The sequence below is a fragment of the Miniopterus natalensis genome, chromosome 1 (genome assembly GCF_054644295.1).
Source record: "Miniopterus natalensis isolate mMinNat1 chromosome 1, mMinNat1.hap1, whole genome shotgun sequence".
NCBI lineage: Eukaryota > Metazoa > Chordata > Mammalia > Chiroptera > Miniopteridae > Miniopterus > Miniopterus natalensis.
The window spans coordinates 45,063,854-45,076,599 of record NC_142081.1 but is presented as its reverse complement, the minus strand read 5'-3'; the positions used below and the strand labels follow the sequence as shown (position 1 = coordinate 45,076,599).

The window sequence follows — 12,746 nt, the reverse complement described above, 5'->3', positions numbered from 1 at the left end:
ATTAAACTCACGTTAACATCGGCCACCACTAATAAGGACCCAGAATGTTAGCACAGAAGCTATAGGGAACCACCAGGGCGCTCTGCTCTAAGGGAACTCTGGGAGGGGATGATGATGATGATGATGATGATGATGATGATGATAAGGGTTTGGGGACAGCTAGGGAGCAACGAGACCCCATGCTCTTCACAGCACCATTTATTCTTCATGGAGCCAGTGGAGCACGTGACTGGAGTAGCAGAGCTAAGAACCGGAGATGAGATCTTTCTTTTGGACTAAGTCAACATCATGGCCACAAGGAGAGCCATCAAAGACTAGAAAGGAGGGGTCAAGTGGGATTACACAGTGCGAGCCCTGAAGGGGGAGAGGATTAACCTCTGTGACACGGATCAACCCTGAACTTTGCATGTCAGACAGAATGAGGACCTGTTCTTCCCTTTCCCCCCTCCTCAACTATTCTTTTCAGCATCCCTTGGGGCTTCTCAGAGGTTTAAGGATTTAAGAAGTTAAATTAATAAAACAGTTAAAGCTAATGAACACACAAGAGGGAGAAAGACCAGACGAGGGCGAAGGGAGAAGGTGGAAAGCATGGCAGGTGCCTTCCTGCCTAAACACAGATGTGTGCTCGTAAATGGAGAAGCAGGATCTTGATGGACCGGGGAGCGATCCTGGAGAGGGTGTCACTGAGAAACGAGTGAGCTCAGACATCAGTTCTAGGGGTCGAGGCCACACAGAGAACAGGGACAAGCCAGTGCATGGGGTTTTGGGTGGGATGGAGGAGGTATGTAGAAAGAACAGAGAAAGCGCTGAAGCTCTGAGTTAGTTGGGGAAGATATTAAGCACATAATTATGGAGTTTTATTTCTAAAAGATGAGCTAATGAATTACTTCATTCGCTTTCTTAAGAGTTCATTTTTCACAGAGGTCAAAATACATGGAGATGTGCCACCGTAAGCACGTTGGGCTTGCACGGGGAGAGCCACCGTGACCAATTCCAAGGCTGTGCATCCTGGGTGTGTGCGGCACGCTACCCCCACCTGGTGGCAGCACACTAACGTGCAGCTGCTGCAAACAGTACATTAGAAAACAGGCCTCCCCGGGAAGGGAGTTGACGGATGGTCAGCTTAGTAGCTCTCAAAAACGACGCAGAGAAACCCATGGAGCTTCTAAAAAAAATGCGCTTTAGGTCTGTTGAACCAGAACCTTTGAGGACGTGATCCAGACATGTATATTACTTTAAACAATATGAAATTGTCATTTTTGCAGGTCAAAAGAGCAGAAATGTCAATTAAGATTTTTTAAAAATTGAATTTATTGGGGTGACAGTGGTTAATAAAATTATATAGGTTTCAGGGGTACAATTCTCTAATACATCATCTGGATATTGTATTGTGTGTTCACCACCCAAAGTCAAGTCTCCTTCCATCACCATTTATCCCACCTTTACCTCCTCGACCTCCCCCCACCTCCCTTTTCCTCTGGTAATCACCATGCTGTTGTCTGTCTATGAGGTTGTTTTGTTGTTGTTTTTTGCTTAATCCCTTCACCTTTTTCACCCAGCCCTCTCCCCCCACCCCCTGACAGCTGTCAGTCTGTTTTCCGTATCTATGTGTTTGTTTCTGTTTTGTTTGTTAGTTTATTTTGTTCATTAGTGTCCACATATAACTGCAATCATAGGAAAAAATAAACAAGTTGCCTGGCGGGGTAGCTCAGTTGGCAAGAGCACTGTCCTGATACAACAAGGCTGCAGGTTCGGTCCCCTGGTCAGGGCACATGCAAGAATCAGCCAGTGAATGCATAAATAAATGAAACAACAAATCAATGTTTTTTCCTCTTTGTCTCTGTCTCTCTCTCAAATCAATGAATAAAAAAAATTTTTTTAATGGGACTACATCAAACTAAAAAGTTTTTGCACTGCAAAGGTAACCATGAACAAAATGAAAAGACAGCCCACTGAGTGGGAGAACATATTTGTTAATGATACATCTGATAAGGGGTTACTATCCAAAATATATAAAGAACTTATAAAACTGGACACCAAAAGAACCCAAACAATCCAATTAAAAATGGGCAAAGGACCTGAATAGACACTTCTCTAAAGAGGACATACAGATGGCCAAGTGATATGCAAAAATGCTCAACATCACTAATCATCAGAGAGATGCAAATTAAAACCACAATGAGGTATCATCTCCCGCCTGTCAGAATAACTATCATCAATAATCAACAAACAAGTGCTGGAGAGGGTGTGAAGAAAAGGACCCTCCTGCACTGCTGATGGGAATGCAGACTGGGGCAGCCACTGTGGAAAACAGTATGGATACCAGGTTGCAAGAGCAGGATGTTCAAATTTCATGAGCCAGTTGTTAAACAGAACCATTATTTAAAATCAGCCTATTCTCTTATTATTTTGCTATTATCCATGTTCTGGAGGCTATTTACATCAATTCTGTCTGAATGATGGAGATATTACATAATGGTGTGTTACTGTGCTTCTCTTCCCTACTCTGTATTCAGTGAGATTACATGTTGGGAAGCTTGAAATTGACCGCATGGTGGTAGTATTTATACCACAGCAATTGGCAAAAGCTACGAAGTGGGGCTTGATTTATTGCTGTGCTTACTGTCTAGTTTTGAAAAGTGATGAAGAGCATGATAGCAATGTGGGTTAAATGTAAAAGTATGTCATGTTGGTAGCCATCACACTGTAAATACCACACACAAATTGAGGAAACATGTTTCCAGTACTTAAAAACTATGATTTGATTCATCGAAGAAGTTGCTCATGTCATCACTGACGAATGAAGTTCCCAAATGTCATCCTTGCTTCACTTTCCTCTCATCCATCAATGTAAATTAAAAAAATCAACCAACATTCATGTGGATACCACAGTCTTTTGCCAACTGCAACCACTGGTGTGGATGTAAGAGTTCAGCAAAAATCAGTGAGACCATTGAGTGAGAATCATTTGTATGAAGTTCATAAATAAAGAGTATTACTGATTTTACGTTTTGCAAATTGTGTGAATTATATCAGTGAAATATATACTAAAGTTACATACAGACATATAGACACTGTTTGTTTTCCAGAGATCTGGCTGTTAAAAGCTGACGGGATCCCTACTTTGGATAGGAATTTACCCAAAGTTGTGTGTTGGCCTTCTAGAGCTCCAGTCTCCTCCCCCAGCACCCCCACACTCTCCAGAAACTTCAGGTGAATGGTTTTAATGGTTTTATCTTCACTCCAGGACAGAATACACCCTGACCCATTCTCCCCCTTTTCCAGCCTTGTTTCCTCCGCTGTTTTCTTGCTTGTTTGTGAAGGGCACTACCTTCACCCCAGTTACTCAACGCAGAAAGATGGGCTTCATTTCATCCCTGCCTCCTCCATACTCACATCCACACAGTCACCAAAATTAGCCTATTTCTTGCCATTTCCTATTTCTCAAATTTATCTACTTCTCTCCACTGTTACTACAATTCTCCCAAGTTTCCTTATCTATTTTCCCCCTCAATTGGTTATTAAATAGCCTCCCAACTGGTCTTCCTGTTTCCACTCTCATTCCATCCAATTCATTTTCACACAGTCACTTAAGATCTCTTTCTAAAAAATGTAAACCTGATCAAGCTACTTCCCGGCATATTAGCCTCTATGGCTCCCTACTGATGGCCAGGCAACTCTCTCCTACGTTCAGCCCTCTTCTCAAAGTCACACTCTGGCCACGCACAAACTAATGTGTTCACAGTTCCTCAAAGGACACCCCCACCCCACCCCAACACACACACACACACACACACGCACGCAGGCACATCATGGAAAGCTCTCTTCTTCTCTTCAGGATTCACTCTCTCTGGACACTTCCTCTGACCTTGCCCTTCCCAAGGCTGGTTGAGGAGCCCCTCCCATGTGTATTCTTAAGAACCCCGCTAGTATCCCCCTCTGATGCCTTAACTTGCTGTATAACTAATCTGCTACCCTCACGGCCAGTCTTGTTTTGTTTTTGTTTCCAAGAGCTAACCCAGGACTTAGAGAAGTCAACAAATACTTGCTGAATAAATGTCCAGAGGAAAAAAATGATGGTAGTGATAAAAAGAGCAGTGACAATCAGATGCCGAGCACCTATCCTACACCAGGCACCCTGTGGGATGCTTGGCAAATATTGTTTATTTGCAATTCACAACAACTCTGCAAAGTAAGTATTTTTATATCTGTTTTACAAATGAGAAAATTAAAGTGCAGAGAGGTTAAGCCATGTATCCAAAATCACATAGCTGGTAAGGGGAGGAGCCTGAATTTCTTGGACCGAGGGCACATTTTATTCCAAAGGCCATACACAAAGGCATTAACACCACCAAAAAAGCCTGGAGACAAATATGTAGGGCAGACCCCACAAAAACAGATACACAACAAAACAAACAAAACAAAACCCACTTTTCAGTTCTGTAGTCCAAGTTCCATATAATGGTTCAGACACAAGGTGAGGGAGATGGCATTTTATAGGTTATTGAATACATACATACACACACACACACACATATTAACATATACCTAGTAAAACACTTTTATTCGCAAGATCTACATAATAAAAAGCTTTGAAATACACATGGCATTTCTTATTGGGGTGATTAACGGTTTTGTGCCACAGTGTGGGCTGGCTGGACACAGAACTGGGCATGTGGTTGGGAAGGTGCCCAGGGGTCTTGCCCTAAAGGGCTCCCCTCCTGTTTGGGGCTCCTTCTCAGCGAGGCACAGGCTGAAATGCTGATCTGATGTTTGGTCTTTTGACAATTTTCACTTAATGAATTGATTCCTACAGTTCATTAACATACCCACTTCCACTTCTGTATACACATATGTCTTAATTAGCTGCTCATTGGCTGTTTAATTACAAGAAAACAGCTGACAGCTGCCTTGCTGAATTCTAATGGCAGACGCTTTGGAGCGGCTACACATTTGCTTTTGACAACCAAGATTTATTCATAACTCTATGATTTATTGTGAATGCTCGCATGCCTGCCCGAATTATTATATTTTCCAATACAAGTAAAAATTTGGAATTTGGGGGACAGTTGGAGTGGGTGTATGTCTCCTTCTCCTGGGATTTCTCAGGCTGAGAAGAACAGAGAATCCTATATGAAACGGCATGCGCTATGTTAAGATTTTATTTATCTTGGGAACTTTCTGTTGAGAATGTTCAGAAGTATGGGGATGAGGGATAAGAAATACCTTTGGATAAGCATGGGTAGAAAGCTAACTATCTGGATAAAGGAAAAAAGAATATTACGGTCAATTTAATTTTATTGAGGAGTAAAGAGAGGACATGCATAAGTTAAAATTAGGGAGGCAGAAGAATTGATAAAATTAAAGGAGGGGGCCAGAATAACAGTCCCCAAGGAAGTAAATGAAGAAGGAAATTCGTTCTTTAGAAAAGAACAGGCAGTTTTATTCGCAAAACACTTTTATTGTGGTCATTTCCTCCAATCACAGGGCAGGGCCAGGGAGGAGTGTTCATTTCCTCCAATCACAGGGCAGGGCCAGGGAGAGCATGGTCATTTCCTCCAATCATGTATGAGTCCTATAATACATCTGGTGGCAATAAATCACAGAAACACGGACCTCCTGAACTATTTTCTCATTCAGTGACGACTGGTGTCCCTGTAGAATTGTGTGTGCAAAGGATCTCTGATTAAAGCTGACCTCATGTGTCATATTTGGTAAGTGTAGATGTCTGTATTGCCATACTGTGATTTGCTATACTCAGACCCAATCCAAGGAAACACATCCAACAACAGTGATTTCCAAGCAGGCATGAGGGGCCCTACCCCGAGCCAGACACTATGTTAGAGCCCTGTCTACAAGGCCACAAGCCCAGCATTTTCTGTAAGTTGAGGAAAAGACGCAGTTAGTGATACATGATTAAGACCGAAACAGAAAAAAAAAAAAATCTAAATCATCTTGATGTAAATTAGGGTTTTAACATATCCTACCACTTGTGCATTTCATCACAGGACTGGAAGATTTAGCTAAACAAAAATGTTTTAATTATCATGTGTATATAGCAGAACTGAAACTGATGTCACAATATGTAATGAGAGCCAAGTCCAATTTTCATTTTAAATGGCTAGCTCTAATAGTCCACCCAGGTGTTATAAAACATTAAAATAAAAATGTTGAAAACCAATGTGATGCTGGAAAGTGGACAAAATTGGTGCAAGACTAGTGACATTTCACAACTGAAGTAAAAACATTAGAATCCTCTAAAAAACAACTAGGGCCTAAAAGGAACATTTATGGACACTGGTTTTTAACCTAATACATTAAAAACTCCAGAAACTGCTTTAGCTCTTTCAGGAATAAAAAAAAAGTAATAATTACACACTCTAGATATCTTTGAAAAGGCTTCCTATTGTTAATTTCAGGTACTATATTTGTACCTGAAACTATCCCAAATTCTCCCTTCACTGGGTTAAAGGGGAGGCTCAGCACAAGAAATCTTAAATGTATTACGATCAGTCAATATTGATAAACAAATGCTACTCTAAGACCTATCAAAAGCAAAGGGTCTCAAAAGTAATTAGAAACCAATTCACTAATTTCGATACTCAATTGTACATTAGCATTTAAAACTTTACAGTTGAAACTGCAGAGCCAAGAAGTCTACAAGGATCCAGATTAAAAAGCTGCATGTGTGTTTTATTTTTATCTTGAGATTCATGTTTGTCATCATCATCTGAGCGGCCACTGTATCTAATGATGAAGCTAAAAACTGAAGTTGAATGATAAATAGGACCGTTTTCAAAAGGAAACCTCAACTCATGGTCACTTTTCTATAAACACTTGTGCATTTTTATTCACGCTGAATATTCACCTCTGCTTTTATTTCTGGCCTTCTCCCCTGCCTGCCTGTTCCGTGGCCTGGCCCCAGCTCCCTGCCCCAGCTTACCTGACACTCCCTCCTAGTGTTCACCCAGGGCTGGGACTAAATTCTGTTTCAAGAGCTCAGAAGTGTCTTTACCGACAGAACTAAGCTCACTGGCCTGGGTTCTTAGTATAATGAAGGCCTTAAAACTTTGGGAATGGCGCACCTGTCTATCCTTACTTTCCACTATCCACACAAAGTGATCCATTGCTCCAAACTGGGTTCTATATTGTCTCTAAAATACAACCGAGACGTCTCCACTGGTAGGCTCTTGCTGCCTAGTAGATATGTCTCCTTGTGTCACATTACAGACTGTGATCTACCCTAGTGTTTAGTTCTTGTGTTGGGATTTAGCTTTTCCTATGCTGGTCTCCTCTGTACAACTAGGCCTTCCATGTCTCTGGATCCCTTACAATGCTTATAAAGTGCCTGGTCCCAGCATGGATGCTCCTATTTTTGTTGTTTTTATTGGCAGAGTCCACATAACAAATCACAAATGGTCATGAAAATCAGGACTGGACCCACGGATAACCTGGAATACTATCTGACTATCCCGAACAGCATTACGCAGGCATGAGTCTGGCCAGGAGAGATAATACAACAGCCAATCCCTACTGAGTGCCTGATACGAGCCTGGCACTTTTCTAGGTGCTGTACCGAAAAGCATGTGATAACGCTCTGAAGTTAACTACAATCGCTATCCTCATTTTACAGGTGGGGAAACAGAGGCACAGAGAATTTGGGTAGTTGCTCAAACAGGTAAACAGCAGCGCTGGGATTCAAACCCAGACAGTCTGGTTCCAGAGTCAGGACACAAGCATGACCCAGAACTGACTCTCTGCAGATAGGCTAGGGGACCAGGAGCAGTGAGCTGGGAACACCCAGGAACCAGGGAAAGAGCTGCCAAAACATCAACCATTTTCACTGCTCATGGGCAATGCTTACCTGAGCCACTATGTGATAAAATAATCATTTCAGCAATTAACTAGGTTCTCTAGTTTCAGGTTGTCAATTTTAAATGCAATTTAAAATACATTCACAAAATGATTAGCTCAGAAAATGATCGAGTCTCTTTCCTCTCATTAGATATCTATTTATATATCTAATTATAATTTTTCCTTATGCCTAAAGATACTAACACAGGGATAAATTATTTACACTTGTCATAATGTAACCACCTTCACCTGGTTAGAACATGATAAATCATTAACCTCAATGGCAAAAGCAGAAGGCTCTTGACTTCAGCACAACCAGAGATAAAAACATTAGTTAGAGCAGAGAGAGAACTACTCTACAGAGCCAATACTACGTGCATCCAACATAACACATGCCATTGTATAGGTCCCCGGCTGGGCACAGGCCCAATCTGTTAATAAAATTAAGTTTTAGTTGTTTGTTTCTTTGACCTTGAACAGAGGAACACAGATAACTGAAAACCACTTTGGCATTGAGTCCGTATACGGACAAGACCTGAAAGGGAATCTAGAAAAGTGACAACTGTGAAACAACAGCTGCCCTTTGTGTTTCTATTGCTTTAGTTTCTGTCATGAACACTGGGGGTAAAAAGATCACACACATAGTTCATGCCCACATAAACACAGTGTACTAGGACAGTCACTTTAGTTTTTATTGAATAGCATGTTGTTAATCAATCTTTGGAATTGTTGGGGGTGATTCATAGGAAGTAGCCCCCAGCCCCAGGCTCCATTCCTAGATACTCACTTGAGTTTGCCACATAAAATCACATGTGGCATTATTGACAGACTCAGAGGGAGGGAGCAGAATGAAGGTATTCCGTGTGGTTAATGCCTAGGACGATGTCCGCTTAAGAAAACACCTAGGTGGTAGGCAGCGCACAACAATCACCATTGCCTGGAAGTCCTGGTGGGGGGACTGCTATCTACATATCCTACATATCCCAGAAAGGCCAGGTCATTTTTATTAGGGACAGGGCTTTGGGAAGGTGTGAGCACAGAGTGGATGAGGGTGACGGGGGTGAAGTGTTACATCCGCCCTGCCACATAAGCCAAATTAACCCTGAAAGTCAATCAGGTGACAGCTGTCACAGACCGATCCCTTTCTAAGATGGCATACGCTAGGCAGTCGATTTCATTTTGTTTTATTTCAATTAATTAATTCATTCTGGAGAGGGCAGAATGAGGAAGTAAAAGGGCATAACTTTTTCCCCCTTGGTAACCCAGAACCCGGAGGCCTTGAGGGTTACCACAGAGATGAATACTTCACATTCCCCTTTAAGTGGCAAGCCCCCTATTCTAAAAGGCAGGTGATTAAAAAAAAAATTGTGTGTTCGGTGGTGTGCAGAAGTCTCAAGCTTCACCAAGATGGGCTCAGTATGAAGCATTTGTACTTGTACAAAGTGGCAAATGTTACAATGATTAACAGTAAAACAAAGACTTAAGGAAATTACGAGGCAAATTTCCATGGAGTTTTCAGTAGTTATTTGTGTCTGGAGGTGGCTTTGTATTTTATGACACTGTAGTTTTTAATTTCACTAAAGAGGAGCTAACCAAATTTGAGGATTTTGTTTTTTGCCTCAGCTTCTAAATGCCTCAGGGCAAATTCAGGCTTGGTTCCGTGGCAATTGATGGTCTCAGAGGCCTTCAGCATGTTTAAATAGCTGCTGTTCTGTTTATTTTGCACTGTTTTATCCTGTAAGCTGTCTCAAGGCCCTTCCAATATAAGCAGGAGGATTTAAATCTCAATAAATTGAAATCTGAATGACAGAGGCAATCTGGGCTTGGGGGTCCTGAATGATTGGGATAAACATCTCTATTTCCCATTGCCATATTGTGCATGTTCTGTGCATATTGCCCTGAGATCAGCGTCGGTCAAAATTAAAATATTAACAAGCAGCAATAAGAATGATAATGTTTAGATTTAAATTGTGTTTTTCAGTCTATAAGGACTTTTATTTACAGTTTTTCATTCTAAGAATAGTTCTAAAAGATAGGAAGAATAGGTGTTACGCCCACTTTATAGATAAGAAACTGAGTCACTAAAAGATTAAGACATGCCCCCCAAAATATGGACAAGTGTTGGCACCAGGACGAGAGCTCAGTTCTTTCCAGAAGCCTTGCCATAATTTGGCCAGCTGTGTCAACATCTGTGTGCCAACAATAAGACTCAATCATATCTCTATTGAACTTACTGCAAATGCCTTCCTATACAGCTTATAACAGGGACATTATAGAAGGCTAGTCATCTTTTTAAAAAAGATAACCAAAGAGATTGTTCATCAGATCAATCAATTCTGGGATTGGAAGTGACAAACAAGCAATGCTCAAATACCTTTCTCTAGCCTCCTGTTAATTTCATGGAAGGCATAAAAAAAATATATAACTTTTTTACTTGTAATTTTAACACCAAAATAGTCTGTCCTGTCATTTCTCATCACTCGGCATTCCTGGGGGTTGAATTTTTAGACACAGTAGAAATAAAAACCAAGAATTTCAAAGATACAGTCTAACATTAATAGAAACAACAACAACAATTAAAAAGGCTTACCTTGCAGCCTTCACATGTAATGACACCATAATGGATTCCTGATGATTTGTCTCCACAGATCTTGCATGGAATAATTTCAATTTGAGCTGCAACAGAAGCACGCAACCAGTTAATTACATTTTCTTTTAAACACCTTATAAAAGCGTTCCCTGATCAGCATTTGTATAGTGAAAACTAATAACCTGCTAAACATTATACTGCATTAACTATTCATTGCTGAACTGTGAGGGTCCCCCTAGAGCCCTGGACTAAATTATGGCTGCTCGTTATATAATAGCTTTCGGGTTATTAAAATGGGTCATTTGAGAAGGTGTTTAAGGACCCACAAGAAGGCTGGAATCAGCATTTCAAAGCCTTCCAGAACTGGAGAGTTCGCAGTTTAGGCCTCAGAGCAAAGCAGATACTAGAATGTTTCCTCCGGTCTCATTTTCCATCATTATTTTTAAAAGGTCATAAATCTGTCTCAGCCGAGCGCTGTAGCTCGACTGGTGGAGAAAAACATACTCCAGAAAGTCCAGACGACTTAGGAAAATGATTCGATTCAAATTATTAATCTCACCTCTGACGGTAAGGTAAGGATTCCTTAGTCATCCTTTTTCAACTCACATCGTTGCCATGTGCTAAAAATGAGTCCATTTGTGTACGATCAAAACCTTCCAACCATAAAGATAACGGCCTATCTGGTTTTAATAATGATGAATCCTGACAAATAGAGTAAGTAGCCTCTAAGTTCCTCACGTTGGAAATTGATTTCCTGGTACAATGTGCTTGTGTTTCTATCCAACTGATTAAAGATGCCTCATGCTGTAAAACTAACCAAATAATTAATGTATATATTACACCAAAGTTCTCAAATATGACAAAGCACAGCTCTAAGCAAACACATTCTATCTTGAGCAGAGTTGGAAAGAGCATAATTAAAGAATAACGTAAGGATAAAATAATTAGGCAAAACAAAGTACCTGGATCAGCTATGAAATATAATCTGTATATGAAAAAAAGGCAACCGACACTGAGGTGTGTATACAGAAGGGCAATGTTCACCAGTTTTCCTGGAATGTTCCATTATGCTAAATTTATTTTCCACAGTTTTCACCACTGGATATCATATCAGATTATCTACTAAATGACACACACAAATACAATTGCAAGTGCTCAATGGATTTCATTTTCATATAGCTCCTACCCGGCCCCATGCCTTACTCAAAGCAATGACTTGTCTAAGGATGTAAGTTACACAATGTAAGTAACACACATCTACACGCAGCCCACTCTTTCCCCTCAATGTAATCCCATATCCAGAGATAATTTCCACAACACTTTGAATTTGATGTGATGTTGTATTCAATAATAAGAGCATATATGAAATTCTTGGATTTAACCTCATTATAAAGCATGTGTACCTGCTAACTTCCTTTCAAGGGGACTCGTACAAGTACTGATCAGGGAGTGCAAGCTATTCAAGAGAGTCCTTTTCCTATGAGTTACTTTTAGGGTTGACATACCGAGTTTTACTGTCCAGAGTTAGAGATGGTTTGAAATATCACATCCAATATATTTTCCATAATCCTGAAGCTTTCTAAGATCCCAATAATGGTGTCTTTGTACACTGTTGAATATGTCTATTTCTGAGTTATGCAACTTAATATGTTATAAAGTCGCACTTAACAAAAACAATCACCTCCAAGTCTGCCTCCTATTCCTTAGTGCCTAGGAAAATTCTCTATGAAATCTGAAATCTTATAATGTTTCACACCTATGGTCCCTCAATATTCCTAAAATAGTCGAGGCAGTTTTGTGCTACAGATTGTCTGCAACTCGAGAGAGAGATGGTTAATGCCCAACATTTTTCAGGGACTCACAAAAGCCAACTGGTAGCTGAAAGGTGATATCAGCTGAGAGTTATTGCCTGGGTTTTCCCATATGAATGAACTAGTCTATAACGAGAACCTGCCTCCCCCACCCTGACTCCTAAGGAACAGAATAATTAGGCAACACAAAGTACTTGGACCATCTATTAAACAAAATTTATACGTGGAATAAAGAAGACAGACACCAAGGTGCCTCTGCGTATGTCTCACCTCAATCTGTAATCACAGAAATTAGACATAGACAGACCTGGTTAGGCTCTGCAGTTGAAGTCAGCACCAAAATTATCTGAGGCAATTAAAGCACCACTAGTGCTAAACTTGGGCCTTTCAAGAGTTACCTTCATTCCACCTTAACAATGGGGAGATGGAGCACATCTCTGTAGGCCTTTGCAAGCCACGAAGGTCCTGGGCGGGCCATATTGGGAAAGCTG

General features: G+C 40.8%; 1 protein-coding gene across 1 annotated transcript in view; it reads right to left on the bottom strand.

The window, feature by feature from the left end:
• RORA (RAR related orphan receptor A) overlaps nt 1-12,746 on the bottom strand; it is a 93,035-nt gene that overhangs the window by 22,847 nt on the left and 57,442 nt on the right. The window contains exon 2 of the mRNA XM_087821114.1: nt 10,445-10,530. Within this exon, the coding sequence (XP_087677240.1) occupies nt 10,445-10,530 (86 nt within the window). The remainder of the gene's footprint in view (nt 1-10,444; nt 10,531-12,746) is intronic.